Raw genomic sequence first — 11,530 nt, forward strand, 5'->3', positions numbered from 1 at the left:
GCGGCCCCAAATCCCCTTCCTGCCAGGGACCGCCTGCGCTGCCCCCGGCCCACACTTGCCCTGTCCCCGGAGGAGCCCTCCCCGCCTGCCATGGCTCCTGACGCTGCCAGCGGTCCTTGGGCTCCAGGGGCCCTGGCACAGCAAGCACCTTCCCTTCGGGAACGGAAGGGTGCAGAGACGCTTGGGCTGGGGCCCGGGACCCCCGGCGCCCAGACGCCCGGCTGGTGCAGGAGGCCGTACAGTGCCAGCGACTCCTGGCTCCCCGACCCTGGTGCTTCCTGCCAGCAGGCTGCAATCCATACAACCCGCTGTCTTTTTCTCAGGGTTTTGCTGGCGTTTTTCTCCTTTCAGGGAGATCGTTTGTTGTTCGACATTTTCTACTGCCTGCAGGTCAATCCGGGCTTACAGAGCAGGAACTAAAACATTTGAACAGCGGCAGCTGCGAGGGGTCGGCCTCTCCTCCCGTTTAACCTTAATCCAAGAGCAGCCGTAGCCCTTGCCTCTCCACTGACTTTGTCCTCCTCATCCTGGCACCGTTCTGTGTGGCATGGGTGCCATCGCCCATAGGACAAATCCATCCTCACTCCAGAATACGCAGCTATAAACTTTCCTGGGTGGTCAAAGGGACTTTTCTGAACAGAAAGCAGAACAAACCAAGCCCCTTCCACAGCCTCTTCCCTTTTCCCAGGAAGAAGCTTGCTGAGAGAGGCGTCAGCTCTGGAGATCAGGAGGGGAAACTCCCTCCTGCAGAGTTAAAGTTTGCTGCTAAGTGTGCCCCATTAACTTACCCTGGAGTGGTGTCTGCACAACCCTTCTGAATGCAAGGGCAACCACAGTTAAAAGACCATAGTGCAAAGCTTTGCACTTACAGCTGGAGAGAAAAACAAATCTGACAGAAAGCAAATCATGCCAAAATATACCTACAGACCCACATAGGCACATGCATGCACTCACATGCACAAGTCAGGAAACAAAAATAGTGATGTAGGGGAGAAAGCGACAACTGAAATGTTGAAGTTTGACTTGATTTTCTTCAGTTTATTTGGTTTATTTGGCAGTCATTTTGCATCTCCTGAACACTCCAGCGATCATAGCCCCCATGACTGGGGTGGCGGCCAGGGCAGGGGAGCAGAGTGGAGCTGAGGGGCAAGGCTGCTGGGTTGCAGAGTGGAGTCCCCTCTGCGCCCTGGGGCTGCCCCTCTCCTGCCCCACGCCCAGGGCTGCGGGCCGCAGCCTCACAGCAGCTGGCGGCCAGGCTGCGCAGGCGCAGAGGAGCAGGCTCCCAGCCCTTATTATATTTTAAAATGTAATAACAGCGTGAGGTCTATTTTCGTAGATGGAACAGATCATTTCTGGAAGAGGGCCATAAATCTCAAAGGGAGGGGAAATAATTTGGCCAAGGTCATGCTAAGGCAGCAACCGTGTAAAGGGGAAAAATATTAAAATAACAATGAAAAGAGCGGTTAAGGACCAGGCTGCAGGTGCTGCTGCCTCGATGAGACCTGCTGCCCAATGCAGGAGCCTGCACTGCTGCCTGCTGGCCCTGGTGCTGCCCAGCCCGTGCCCCCCAGAGCCGGGCCAGGCAGAGCAGGGCTCGCTGGGGCCACAGCCGCATGGGGAACAGGGGTGCCGGGAACAGGGCTACAGCCCTGGGCAGGACCCTGTCGTCCTCCCACCCAGGCTGGTGTCTTCATGCAGCCACCCTCTTGCTGCAGGAGGCTTTCCGTGCTGAGAGGCACAGGGACCCAACAGAGGTGTGAGGCTGGGGCCAGGGACAAGCCTCTGTGTGCTAGGGAGAAGAGGCGTTTGAGGTGGCACCCAAGGGTACCTCAGCTCCCTTGCCACACCATGGGCTCTCCCCAGGCCAGGCAGGTGGCAGAGCTGGGCACATGCTGTGGGATGTGGCCAGGGCTCCAGGTCCTTCCCTGACCCCAGTTGAACCATTGCTAAGGAAGGCGACAAAACCACCGGCAGCTGCCCAAGCCACATCTAGGGGCTCTACTTGGGGCTCACAGCATTTGTCCTTGCCCACTGCCAGCTGGGAGGCGCCTGCAGCCCTCAGGCACCCAGCCTGGGCCCAGGTGCTGGAGCTGGTGCTGCTCTGACAGCACCATCCATCACCACCGAGCAGCTTTCCCCTTCCACCTGGCTGCCTCATGCCGTCCATCACGGCGGAGGCAGAGCAGAGAGGGGAGGGCGGGCAGGCTTGGCAGGGAGAGACCTGTTTACACTGCTTGAGCATTGATGGATCAGCAGCTGTGGACCCCAGGGGTGGCAGGAGAGCCAGGGCCAGCGGGCAGAAGGATGGACCAGCTCCGAGGTGCAGCTGAATGCCTGCCAGGTGGCAGCCCCTGGATCATCCCAGGGTGCTTCCCCAATGGGAGGAAATGCACAGCAGCTGAGGGGTGGCAGCTTCCATGCCAGGAGCTGCAAGGGTGCTGGCGTCATGGGAACCCCTGCCGGATCTGGCAGCGCAACCCCTCCCGCAGCCAGACCTGCTAGAGGGGCTCAACACCACACACAGACCATATGCCTTGTGAAGATGTCCTGTGCATGGTGGGTTGTGTTTGCTCACCTCCATGCCCTGTCCCAACCCCGGGCCTGGCTGCTCAGAGCTGCAGCTCAACTCTGGCAGGTGGCACTGGCGTCATGTCCCAGGGAACCCACCCATCCCTGAACACCAGCCAGGGCTCCTGTTGCCCCTGGAGTCCCTCCTGCCTCCTGCTCTGCCTGGGCACAGCCCCATAGCCCCTGGCCTGCTTCTTTGTGATGGGTGCTGCTGGATGGGCTGAGCTGGGTTTACAGCTGTCAGATGCGGCAGCACAGAAGAGGCCAGTGCAGGCTGCAACATGTTTCCTTGGTCCTACTGAGCCCAGGAAGCAGGCGCTGTTCCTGGCACTGCACCTTGCATGTTAATCCTGCCTCAGTCCCAGGCACATTTCTGTCCCTGCTCTTCAGTGTGGTGCCTGGAGGCGGAGGATTGGCTCTGGCCATTTCGATGCACCTGCCTGCTGCAGGGTCGGGGGATGGGGTGGACTGGGGAGGGGGATGATGCCGAGGCAGGAGCTGATCATTTTTCCATGGCTTTGAGGTCGGGCATTTCTTGGCCACTGGCCAGTTTCACACAGCCGCTCACAGAGGCAGGTACAGATGCTGGAATGGAGGTGATGCCTGTCATGATGAAAATGGGCCCTTGCACCCGCAAGCCCAGGGACATTGGCGTGCAACCAGCCATGTTGCATGGGTCGGGCAGGCAGAGCCTCTGACCCATCAGACCCGCAAGACAGGAGCAGGTCTGGTTTGCTGGGAGTGTCAGGATGAGGACAGAGGAAAAAAGGACCCCAGGAAAACCCACCTTTTCTGCTGCTGCAAGGAAAATTGCAGGGGATCAGGCCTTCACCCATGCAAGAGCCAGGGCTAGTCTGGAAAGGCTGTCTCACAAAACTCAGGGCTGGTGCTTGGCATCGGGAGCATCTGGTGAGCATGTCCCTGTCATCTCCACACCTCCACCAGCTCCTGGCAAGCAGTGGAAAGCAAAATGCTCCTCCTGCCCTCTGGCTGCTTCTGCAGTTTTGGATGCCAGCTCCTCCATGCCGGAGGGGCTCCAGCAGGGCCAGGTGACACAGTGGGCAGCCCCTGCACTGCAAGGTCCTATGGCGGAGGGGTGGCTGGTTCAGCTGGCAGAGGGGAATGGGCATGGGTCACAGTGGAATGGCCACCCCAGTGCCCAGGGAGAGCTGGCCACGTGCTCTGGCTGGGGTTCCCTGGAACGGCCACTCACCGGCTGCTGCAAGCAGGAGGCATCATTTAAGGCCCTTCCTATGGGAGCAGGAGCATGGGAGGAAGCCCTCCCCCCCACACACACACACACTCCCCCGCACCCCCACAGGTCCTCCAGGAGGAGGGAGCAGGCTCCTTCCCTGCTCAGTCCTTCCCTGCCCTGTGGCAAAGACGAAACGGGAAGTGAGGGCGTGCATGGGGAGCAGGGTGCTACCGGTGGCGGTCCCCATCTCGCAGCAGCCGTCAGTCCCACAGGTGGGCTGGCACGGCAGCACAGGGTGCCCACACATCCCAGTGCCAGGACTCCCAGCCAGGGACGCTGGGCTCCACTGGGGGAGCAGATGAGGGAGATTCTCTGGCCATGAACCCCCTCACGCAGCCCCCAGCCTAGCCCAGGAGCAGCATGGGGCAGTGCCCCAGTGGGGCCTCACTGCTCCCCTGCCAGCTGCTGGAGCAGAGCAGTGGCACGGGCGGTGCCTGTGCAGGGCCAGGCGCAGGCAGTCGGGCGCGGGGGAGCCGGGCGCCCACGCAGGCCCTTCACCCGCCCGCCTGCTCCCGCTGCGTGGCCTCAGCGCCGTTCTCCTGCTGCCCTCTGCTGCCCGCCACACTCACTGGCACAGCCTGCAGCCCCTGCAGCCTGGCCCAGAGGCTCTGCCTGCCCGACCTGTGCAACATGGCTGGTTGCATGCCATCACCTGCCCAACCCATGGCCAGCTGCACTCTGGGGCCTGCCCGACCCATGGCTGGGTGCACCCCAGTAGCTGCCCAATCCACGGCTAGATGCACCCCATCGCCTACCCGACCCATGGCCAGGTACATCCTAGTGCCTGCCCAACCCACAGCTGGTTGCACCCCATTGCCTGCCCAACCCACAGCCAGCTGCACCCTGGGGCCTGCCTGACCCATGGCCAGGTGCACCCCGATGACTGCCCAACCCACAGCCAAGTGCACCCCTGTATCTGCCCAACCCATGGCCAGCTGCACTCTGGTGCCTTCCTGACATATGGCCACGTGCACCTCAGTGCCTGCCTTATCTACAGCCTGCTGCACCCCATTGCATGCCCAGTGCACACCCCGGTGCACCCTGGTGCCTGCCTGACCAAAGGCTGGGTGCACCCCATTGTGTGCCCAACCCACACCTGGGTGCACCCCAGTGCTTGCCTGACCTATGGCTGGGTGCTCCCCGTTGTGTGTCCAACCACAGCCAGGTGCACCCTGATGCTTGCTCGACCTACAGCCAGGTGCACCCCATCACCTGCCTGACCCACATCTGAGTGCACCCAGATGCCTGCACAACCCACAGCCTGGTGCACCCCATCGCCTGCCTCACCTGCATCCAGGTGCACCCTTGTGCCTGCCCAACCCACAACCAGGTGCACGTCATTGTGTGCCCAAAACACAGCTGAGTGCACCCCAATGCCTGTTTGATCCACAGCCAGGTGCACCCCAGTGCTTGCTCGACCCACAACTAGGTGGGAGCCCCTCATGCTTCTGGGGTGCAGGGAGCTCTCATGCCTATTTGGGTGCACACGAGCAAGAGGAGCCTCAGTGTCAGGCACAGGAGGAAGGAGGCAGTGCAGCTGGGCAGCAGCGCGCAGGAAGGATGGGCTGGGGGCGGCCATCCAGCACCCCCGCCTTCAGAGTAGGGCCAGAAGCCAGAGCATGGCTGAGCACTGCCAAAAGCAGGTTATTTAGGAAAGGAGGTGACTTGGCTGAGCATGTGGTGTGCAGAGCTGCTGCTGTTGGGAACAGGGCTCAGCCAGGACTCTGGGGCTGCCTCCAGCCACAGGTTACTTGTAGCCCAGCACACCATGAATTTTGTCAGGTCTCAGCTCCTTTGCTCTGTGGGGGGCAGGCAGGTAGGTAGCTTGGTGCCCGCCCGGCCAGCCCTGCCCTTGCAGGAACCCAACGCTGCTGCATTGTGGCCCAGCTGGTTTTTCCAGTGCTGCATCCAAGGGATGAAATGAGATCTCAGGGGAAGAGAGCGGGCACGTTCCCAGCTGTGCAGGGGCGCTGCCAAGGGAAGTGCCAGGAACAGGGGCAGTTGCTGGGCACGGCCGCCCCCCCCCCCATCCTCAGGGAAGGGTGCTGAGAGTCGTTCCCATGCTCTTTTCTGCAACCCCTTGCAAGAGGAAAACCAAACAAACACAAATTCCCAGATCTGCACCGCTTTCCAACTGCAGAAGCTGCTGCTTTGAAGACTGCTTGCAAACCACACAGCAGAGCTCCACTGCTTGGGCAGGCCTTGGCACTTCCCACTGTGGCCAGGTTTGCTTTGCACTGCCAGCTATTTCACAATCAGTCCGGGGGCTCCAGGAGGAAGGACCCCACTGGGGGACCGGGAAAAGTCGCGAGGGAGGAAAACTTGTAAGGAGCAACAGAAAAGCAGCACACAGCAAGAGAGTTTCCTTTAGGAAAGGTGAAATGAAAGGTGTTCTTGGTCCAGACTTGTTGAGACTGGAGTAACCCGCACTGCACAAGCATATCGCCAAGCTCCCTCGCCGTGCAGCGAGCCTGGGGCGGGCACAGCTCCCGCAGCTCCCAGCTGGGGCAGACCAGGTTGCACAGACTGGGGCCCCAGCTGGGCCACACACCTTTGGGGGGCCAGGTGGCCTCGGAAGGGCCACAGCCACCAGGCGCTAGTGTAGCGCAGAGCCGGTGACGTGCCCAGGCATCGGGAGCGGGCAGCGGCTGGGCCCCCCCTCCAGCCCACGCCACCTCGGCTCCTTTCCGGGAGATGGGAGTGAGCTGCTGGCACAAAACGTCACTTTTTCCAAGAGATTCATCCCGCCTTCTCTCCCCCTTGGAGAGGATGGAGAGCTGTTCCAGCCAGCACAGCCGCATGGGCCCCTCCATGCATGCTGCCTGCAAGCAGCGGGTTTCAGACTCCTTCATTGCGCAGGGAAAACCTCAGCGTTAAAGCCCATCTGCTATAAGGCCCAGGACATCCATGAAGCAAGAGAAGAGGTCTGACACAGACATTCTTTAAGGATGATCTAATTTAAAAAACATTTTTATAAAAACACATCATTATGAAAATGCACGCAGTTTGAGAAGAGGCCCACAGCTCTCCAGCACCAGAGCAGCTGCACATGGGAGACAGGATGGCGAAGGGCTCCTTTCCCACCTTCCTAAGGAGTTTGGAGTGGTATATCCAGCTCCGCATCGTGATTTACCTTCTCTTAGCAGAGCAGATGTTGCCCCTTGCCCCTGCCCACCCCCTGCACCCCTCAAAGGGTGGGCTGAAGCTGCTAGGGAGCCTAGAGCCCACAGGGGGGCGAGAAGCAGCTGCCACAGCCCCGTGGCATCAGGCGCTGGGCAGCAAGCCTGGCCCAGCGCGTCCCACACTCCCAGCAGCGCTTTTAAAGGCAATCGGGGAGTGGAGAAGAACTCCGGTTTGCTTTAATCCTTTCCAAAAAAGTCCCGCTAGCCCAGCGGCTGCCCTCCTCCCCTTGCGCCGGGGAGGATTTGTACTCGTAAGGCTGCATGTTTTGACGAGGATGCTCGGCTCCAGGCAGCCTCAGCCTTCCCGAGGAGCCTGCTGGTGGTTCGGCGCACGTTGCCAGCCCAGTGCCCCCCATGTGCCAAGTGCCCGGCCCCGCGGCAGGGCGCAGGCGGGTCCCTCAGGGTCCAGGGAGCCGTGCCCCAAGGTGTCAGGAGAGGGGCTGGGTGCCCGCGGACGCCGGGGCGCGCGCGGCTCACGGGGCACCCCGGTAGCTGTAGTGATTGCGATCAGGGTCGCTCATGGTCAGGGGCAGGCTGGGCTTGCGCTCCACGTCCTTCTCCTCGCACTGCAGCGGGGGACGGTGCTTGAAGAAGTCGGACACATAGCGGACCTGGAAAAGAAGGTGGAGGAGCCTTCGTGGCACGGCCAGCGAGGAGCCCCGGCAGCCCTGGGGCCGAAGCCAAGGCAGGGGGCCGGGCAAGCCGGGGATGCTTACGGTGAGGACGGCGATGAGGGCCCCCTGGAGCAGCCCCGCCAGCACGTCGCTCCAGTGGTGCTTGTAGTCGGAGACGCGGGTGTAGCCCACATAGATGGCAAAGGCGATGAGGAAGAACTGGATGGTGGGGCGCAGCAGGCGGGCCCACTTCCACACCAGGCGAGCTTGCACGTAGAGCTGCAGTGCGGGCAGAGCCATCAGCGGCGTCGCCAGGCGCTGGCCGGGGCCCCCGCGCTGCCGCCGTGCACTTACCGCCAGAAACACCATGCAGTACATGCCGAAGGAGGAGTGCCCAGAGTAGAAGGACAGTCTGCGGGGAAAGGAGGAGTCAGGCCAGGAGAGGGACCCAGCAGCGCCCAGCCGCCCCCCCGCTCCCGCGGCCCCCGCTCCCAGCTCCGTGGGCAGAGCCACTGGCTGGGGCACCTGGCTGCCCCAATGCGCCATGGAGCTGGGGGCCCTGCAGCTCGCCTGGACTCGGTGACATTCCTGCTCTCCCCCTGGCAGATGTTCTCCAGCTGCACGTAGACGGAGCAGTTCACCTTGGACCAGTCGGGATTGCAGACAGCCAGAAAGTTTGGCCGCAGGCGGCCGATCATGTATTTGGCCAGGTCGGTCAGGGACTGGCTGATGGCCCCCCCGAAGAGGAAAGTCCCCACCACCTTGTAGAGGGCAGCCAGGTAGTTGTTGAACTCTGACTTGGAGTAGAGACGCTCTGTGTAGACCAGATAAGCCTCCCCTGCCGAGATCTGCGGGAGCAAGGGGCGAAAGGTGAGGGTCTCAGGCCGGCTTGCAGCTCCCAGAGCCCCCACGCCGCAGTGGCCCTGGCAGCCAGCAGGGAGCCTCGGCCAGAGCAGAGCAGGGTCGGGAGCTGGGCTGAGCCCCAGGACACTGCCTGCTGGGAGCTTCCTTACAATGACAACGGTGCAGGTGATGGTGACGCCAGCCATGAGGCCGTGGGTGATGGTGTCTGCCTTGTAGGGGTAGCGGATGGAGTCGTCGTTGCAGTAGAAGCCTCGGTTGTATGGGGAGTTGACCAGCGTGAGGATGACGAAGGGCAGAGAGGCTGCAAGGCAGAGGGGAGGGCAGCACTGGGGCACCGCGTGGCGCCGTCCTGGGCCCTGGGGCGGGATGCCCCGGTGACGTGCACCCTCCTGAGCCTCCCACAGCCGGAGCAGCGGCATTCGCGCCCTGTGCTACCGATTAGCTGGGTGCTATCGGGCGCCAGCAGCTGCCTGCGGCAGCCAGATACCAGGCAAGACGGGTGCGGAGGGCCCCGCGGGCGCCGGCTTCGGCTGGCCAGTGGCACTGGCCAGGGCACAGAGGAGCCCTTCCCTGGTGGGGAAGGGGCGAAGGCTTTCCCCCGCACAGCAGGCACGCTGCAGCCTTGGCTGCACGGCACCGCGCAGCCCCCAGCCCCGGCGACGCTCCCTCCACTCGGCAGGCTGGAGCGGGGCTCAGCACCGCAGCGAGGGGCACCTGTGGCTGCGGCGGCCAGCAGGATGCCGGCCCTGGCAGGGCGTTCGAGTGCCCTCTCCCTTGGCCCACAGTCCACCTTAAGCAGCGACTCCTTCCCAGTTCCGCCGCTGGGAAGCAATTTCCGCCTGCCCTTGTTTAACGTCTCCTGGGCCAACCTGCGCCTCCGTCCCCAGCGTCCCCCGTGGGCCCCCTGCTCCCCCGCCCAGCCGTCCATTGGGTCCTTCATGCCCGGAGCTGCTGCTCCCACTGAAGCACAAGGAAAAGCTATCGCAAAGCCTCACCCTGCTCCTTCCGCGCTTCCAAATCCGCCCGCTGCTTGCTCCCCCCGCAGACGCAAAAGCAGCCAAACACAGAGCTGCAAGAAAGCTCGGAGCAACAGGCCCCAACTCTTCCCGGCGCCAGGCGACTGTGCGCAGCATAGGGGCTCGTTTTTAGAAAGCTCTGTACACTCCAAACATTAATTTGCAGCTCAAATTAGACACCCATTCTTATGCTGGATAATTTTGTCCTCCAAAAAAGCTCCCCTAAAAATAAGACACCCACACAAAAGAAAGAATAGAGACCCAAACAAAAACAGGAACCTGCCTTTCTCCACCGGTGCTTAAAGAGCCCAAGAAAGCAATTCCCCCGCTCAGGAGGCTCAGGCTGAAATTACGACCTGGGCCATTTTTAGGCCATCCTAATTAGGCACTTGTGAGAGTCTATTCTGGAAACGGGCATCTTCCTGCCCTGCAGTATGCGGCAGGGTGGGGGAGGCAGGGAGGGAGCTGGTGGCATCCTGGTGCATGAGCAGAGCTAGGACAAGGAGGAGCCCAGCCCCGGAGCGTGGGACTGCTGGGATGAGCCAGGGATGCGCCCGGTGTGCCCAGTGGGACCGGCCCCACCATGGCATGCCCCATGGCCCACTCCAGCCTCCCAGGGAGGGAGAGGCAAACCAGGGAAGCAAGGAGCCTTAAGCAGGAAAGGTCCCCTCTGACTTGTAAACATGCAGGTGGCCCGCAGCTCTGGCCACCGGGCTCCCGGCTCTGCACCCCTCTGGAAGAGGCTTCCAGACGCCTTCCTGAGGGAGGCCGAGCAGACCCCTAGCTCTGCCCCCAGCTGTGCTGTGGCACCCCATGCCAGGGCTGGGCTGCAGCCGGTAGCACCAGGCACGGCCTCAGCGCTCGCCCTGCCCCACTGCAATGCTGGGGCTCCCAGAGCCATGGGCCCTGGCAGCTAGGCTGGAGCAGCCCCTGCTCCGGCTCCAGCCCTGGGTGCCCCACTCATGCCTGGATCCGCCAGCCCCCAACTCCAGCCCTGTTTGCCCCCCAGCGTGTGGCCTTGGTGAACACCACCATAGGCTCCCGGGCTTGCCAGGACCTTGGTGCCCTGTGCAGCCACCACAGCTCCTGTGCCTCAGTTTCCCCCAGCTGGCTGCAAGGATGCTGCTTTGGGCTCCTGCTGCCGAGGGGACCCTGAGGCTCCTGCTGTTGCTTCACACCAGGTGCTGCCAGTCACCCCGGGCCTGCTGCACCTTATCACACTGTTCCTGGGAGGAAGAAGCAGCGCACGCAAGTCTGATTGCTTCCGTGTTGAGCCATGAAGCCCTGTGTGGCTCTGCCAGGCTGGCTTCCCGGGACAAAGGCTAGTGCCAATAGCAGCCCCAATGCCTCGGGCAGGCACTCAACGCATGCTCCCACAGCCGCAGGAGCACCCCAAGCACCATCGCTGTCTCCCCAAGCCTGCCAGCACAAGGTGGTCTCTGCTGGCCTGGAGGTTGCTGCCCCACAGGGCACCCAGCAGGCACAGGGACAGGGGACATGCTCCAGGGCACAGCACTGGTATCAAGGCAGGAGCTGTGAGTGGGCACAGCTGGCACGGGGCACTGGGCACTGGGGTGGCACACAGGGGTCATGCACAGCTGGAGCAGCAGTGGGAGGGTGCACAGCTGGATCAGGGGCCCAGGGATCATGCACAGCTGCAGCAGCAGTGGGAGGGTGCACAGCTGGGACGGAGGCCAGCCCCGAGCACCAGCTCAGGGCAAGGAGGGTCGGGGTAGGGGAGGCACCGGCTGGCACCGAACCGGGCCGGGTCAGGCCGGGCCCTTACCGACCACCACGCAGAGAACATCGAGCACCACGAAGACCTTCCTGCGCTCCATGCTGGAGCCGAGCCCGGGCCGGCAGCTGAGGTGGAGCCGGAGCGGTGCCGGAGCGGATCGGAGCCGGTGGCCGAGGCGGTGCCCGTGCCGGTTCGGAGACGGCCCCGCGGCCCGGCCTGTGGCTCACATGGCCCGGAGCGGCCCGGCGCGGCGCGGGCCCGGCCGGGAGGTAAAGTCCGGGCGGACGGGACGG

The 11,530-nt window shown here is 62.7% G+C and overlaps 1 protein-coding gene across 1 annotated transcript; it reads right to left on the reverse strand.

The window, feature by feature from the left end:
• Positions 1-6,761: 6,761 nt before the first annotated feature.
• Positions 6,762-11,530, reverse strand: PLPP2 (phospholipid phosphatase 2). Its single transcript, XM_062596356.1, has 6 exons — positions 11,286-11,530; positions 8,633-8,784; positions 8,190-8,467; positions 7,974-8,031; positions 7,722-7,898; positions 6,762-7,616 (listed from the first exon to the last, which is right to left on the reverse strand). The coding sequence occupies exons 1-6, from the start codon at positions 11,335-11,337 to the stop codon at positions 7,479-7,481; spliced, it is 855 nt and encodes a 284-aa protein (XP_062452340.1). The 5' UTR covers positions 11,338-11,530; the 3' UTR covers positions 6,762-7,478.

The sequence above is a fragment of the Rhea pennata genome, chromosome 27, assembly GCF_028389875.1.
Source record: "Rhea pennata isolate bPtePen1 chromosome 27, bPtePen1.pri, whole genome shotgun sequence".
NCBI classification, from domain to species: domain Eukaryota; kingdom Metazoa; phylum Chordata; class Aves; order Rheiformes; family Rheidae; genus Rhea; species Rhea pennata.

Bases quoted from the DNA above. Each gene is read 5' to 3' on its own strand.
- PLPP2 (XM_062596356.1), bottom strand. From the start codon at position 11,337: ATGGAGCGCAGGAAGGTCTTCGTGGTGCTCGATGTTCTCTGCGTGGTG. The intron at 8,785-11,285 runs GTAAGGGCCCGG...TCTGCCTTGCAG, and splicing joins TGTTCTCTGCGTGGTGGTCG to CCTCTCTGCCCTTCGTCATC. The intron at 8,468-8,632 runs GTAAGGAAGCTC...TTGCTCCCGCAG, and splicing joins TCACCTGCACCGTTGTCATT to ATCTCGGCAGGGGAGGCTTA.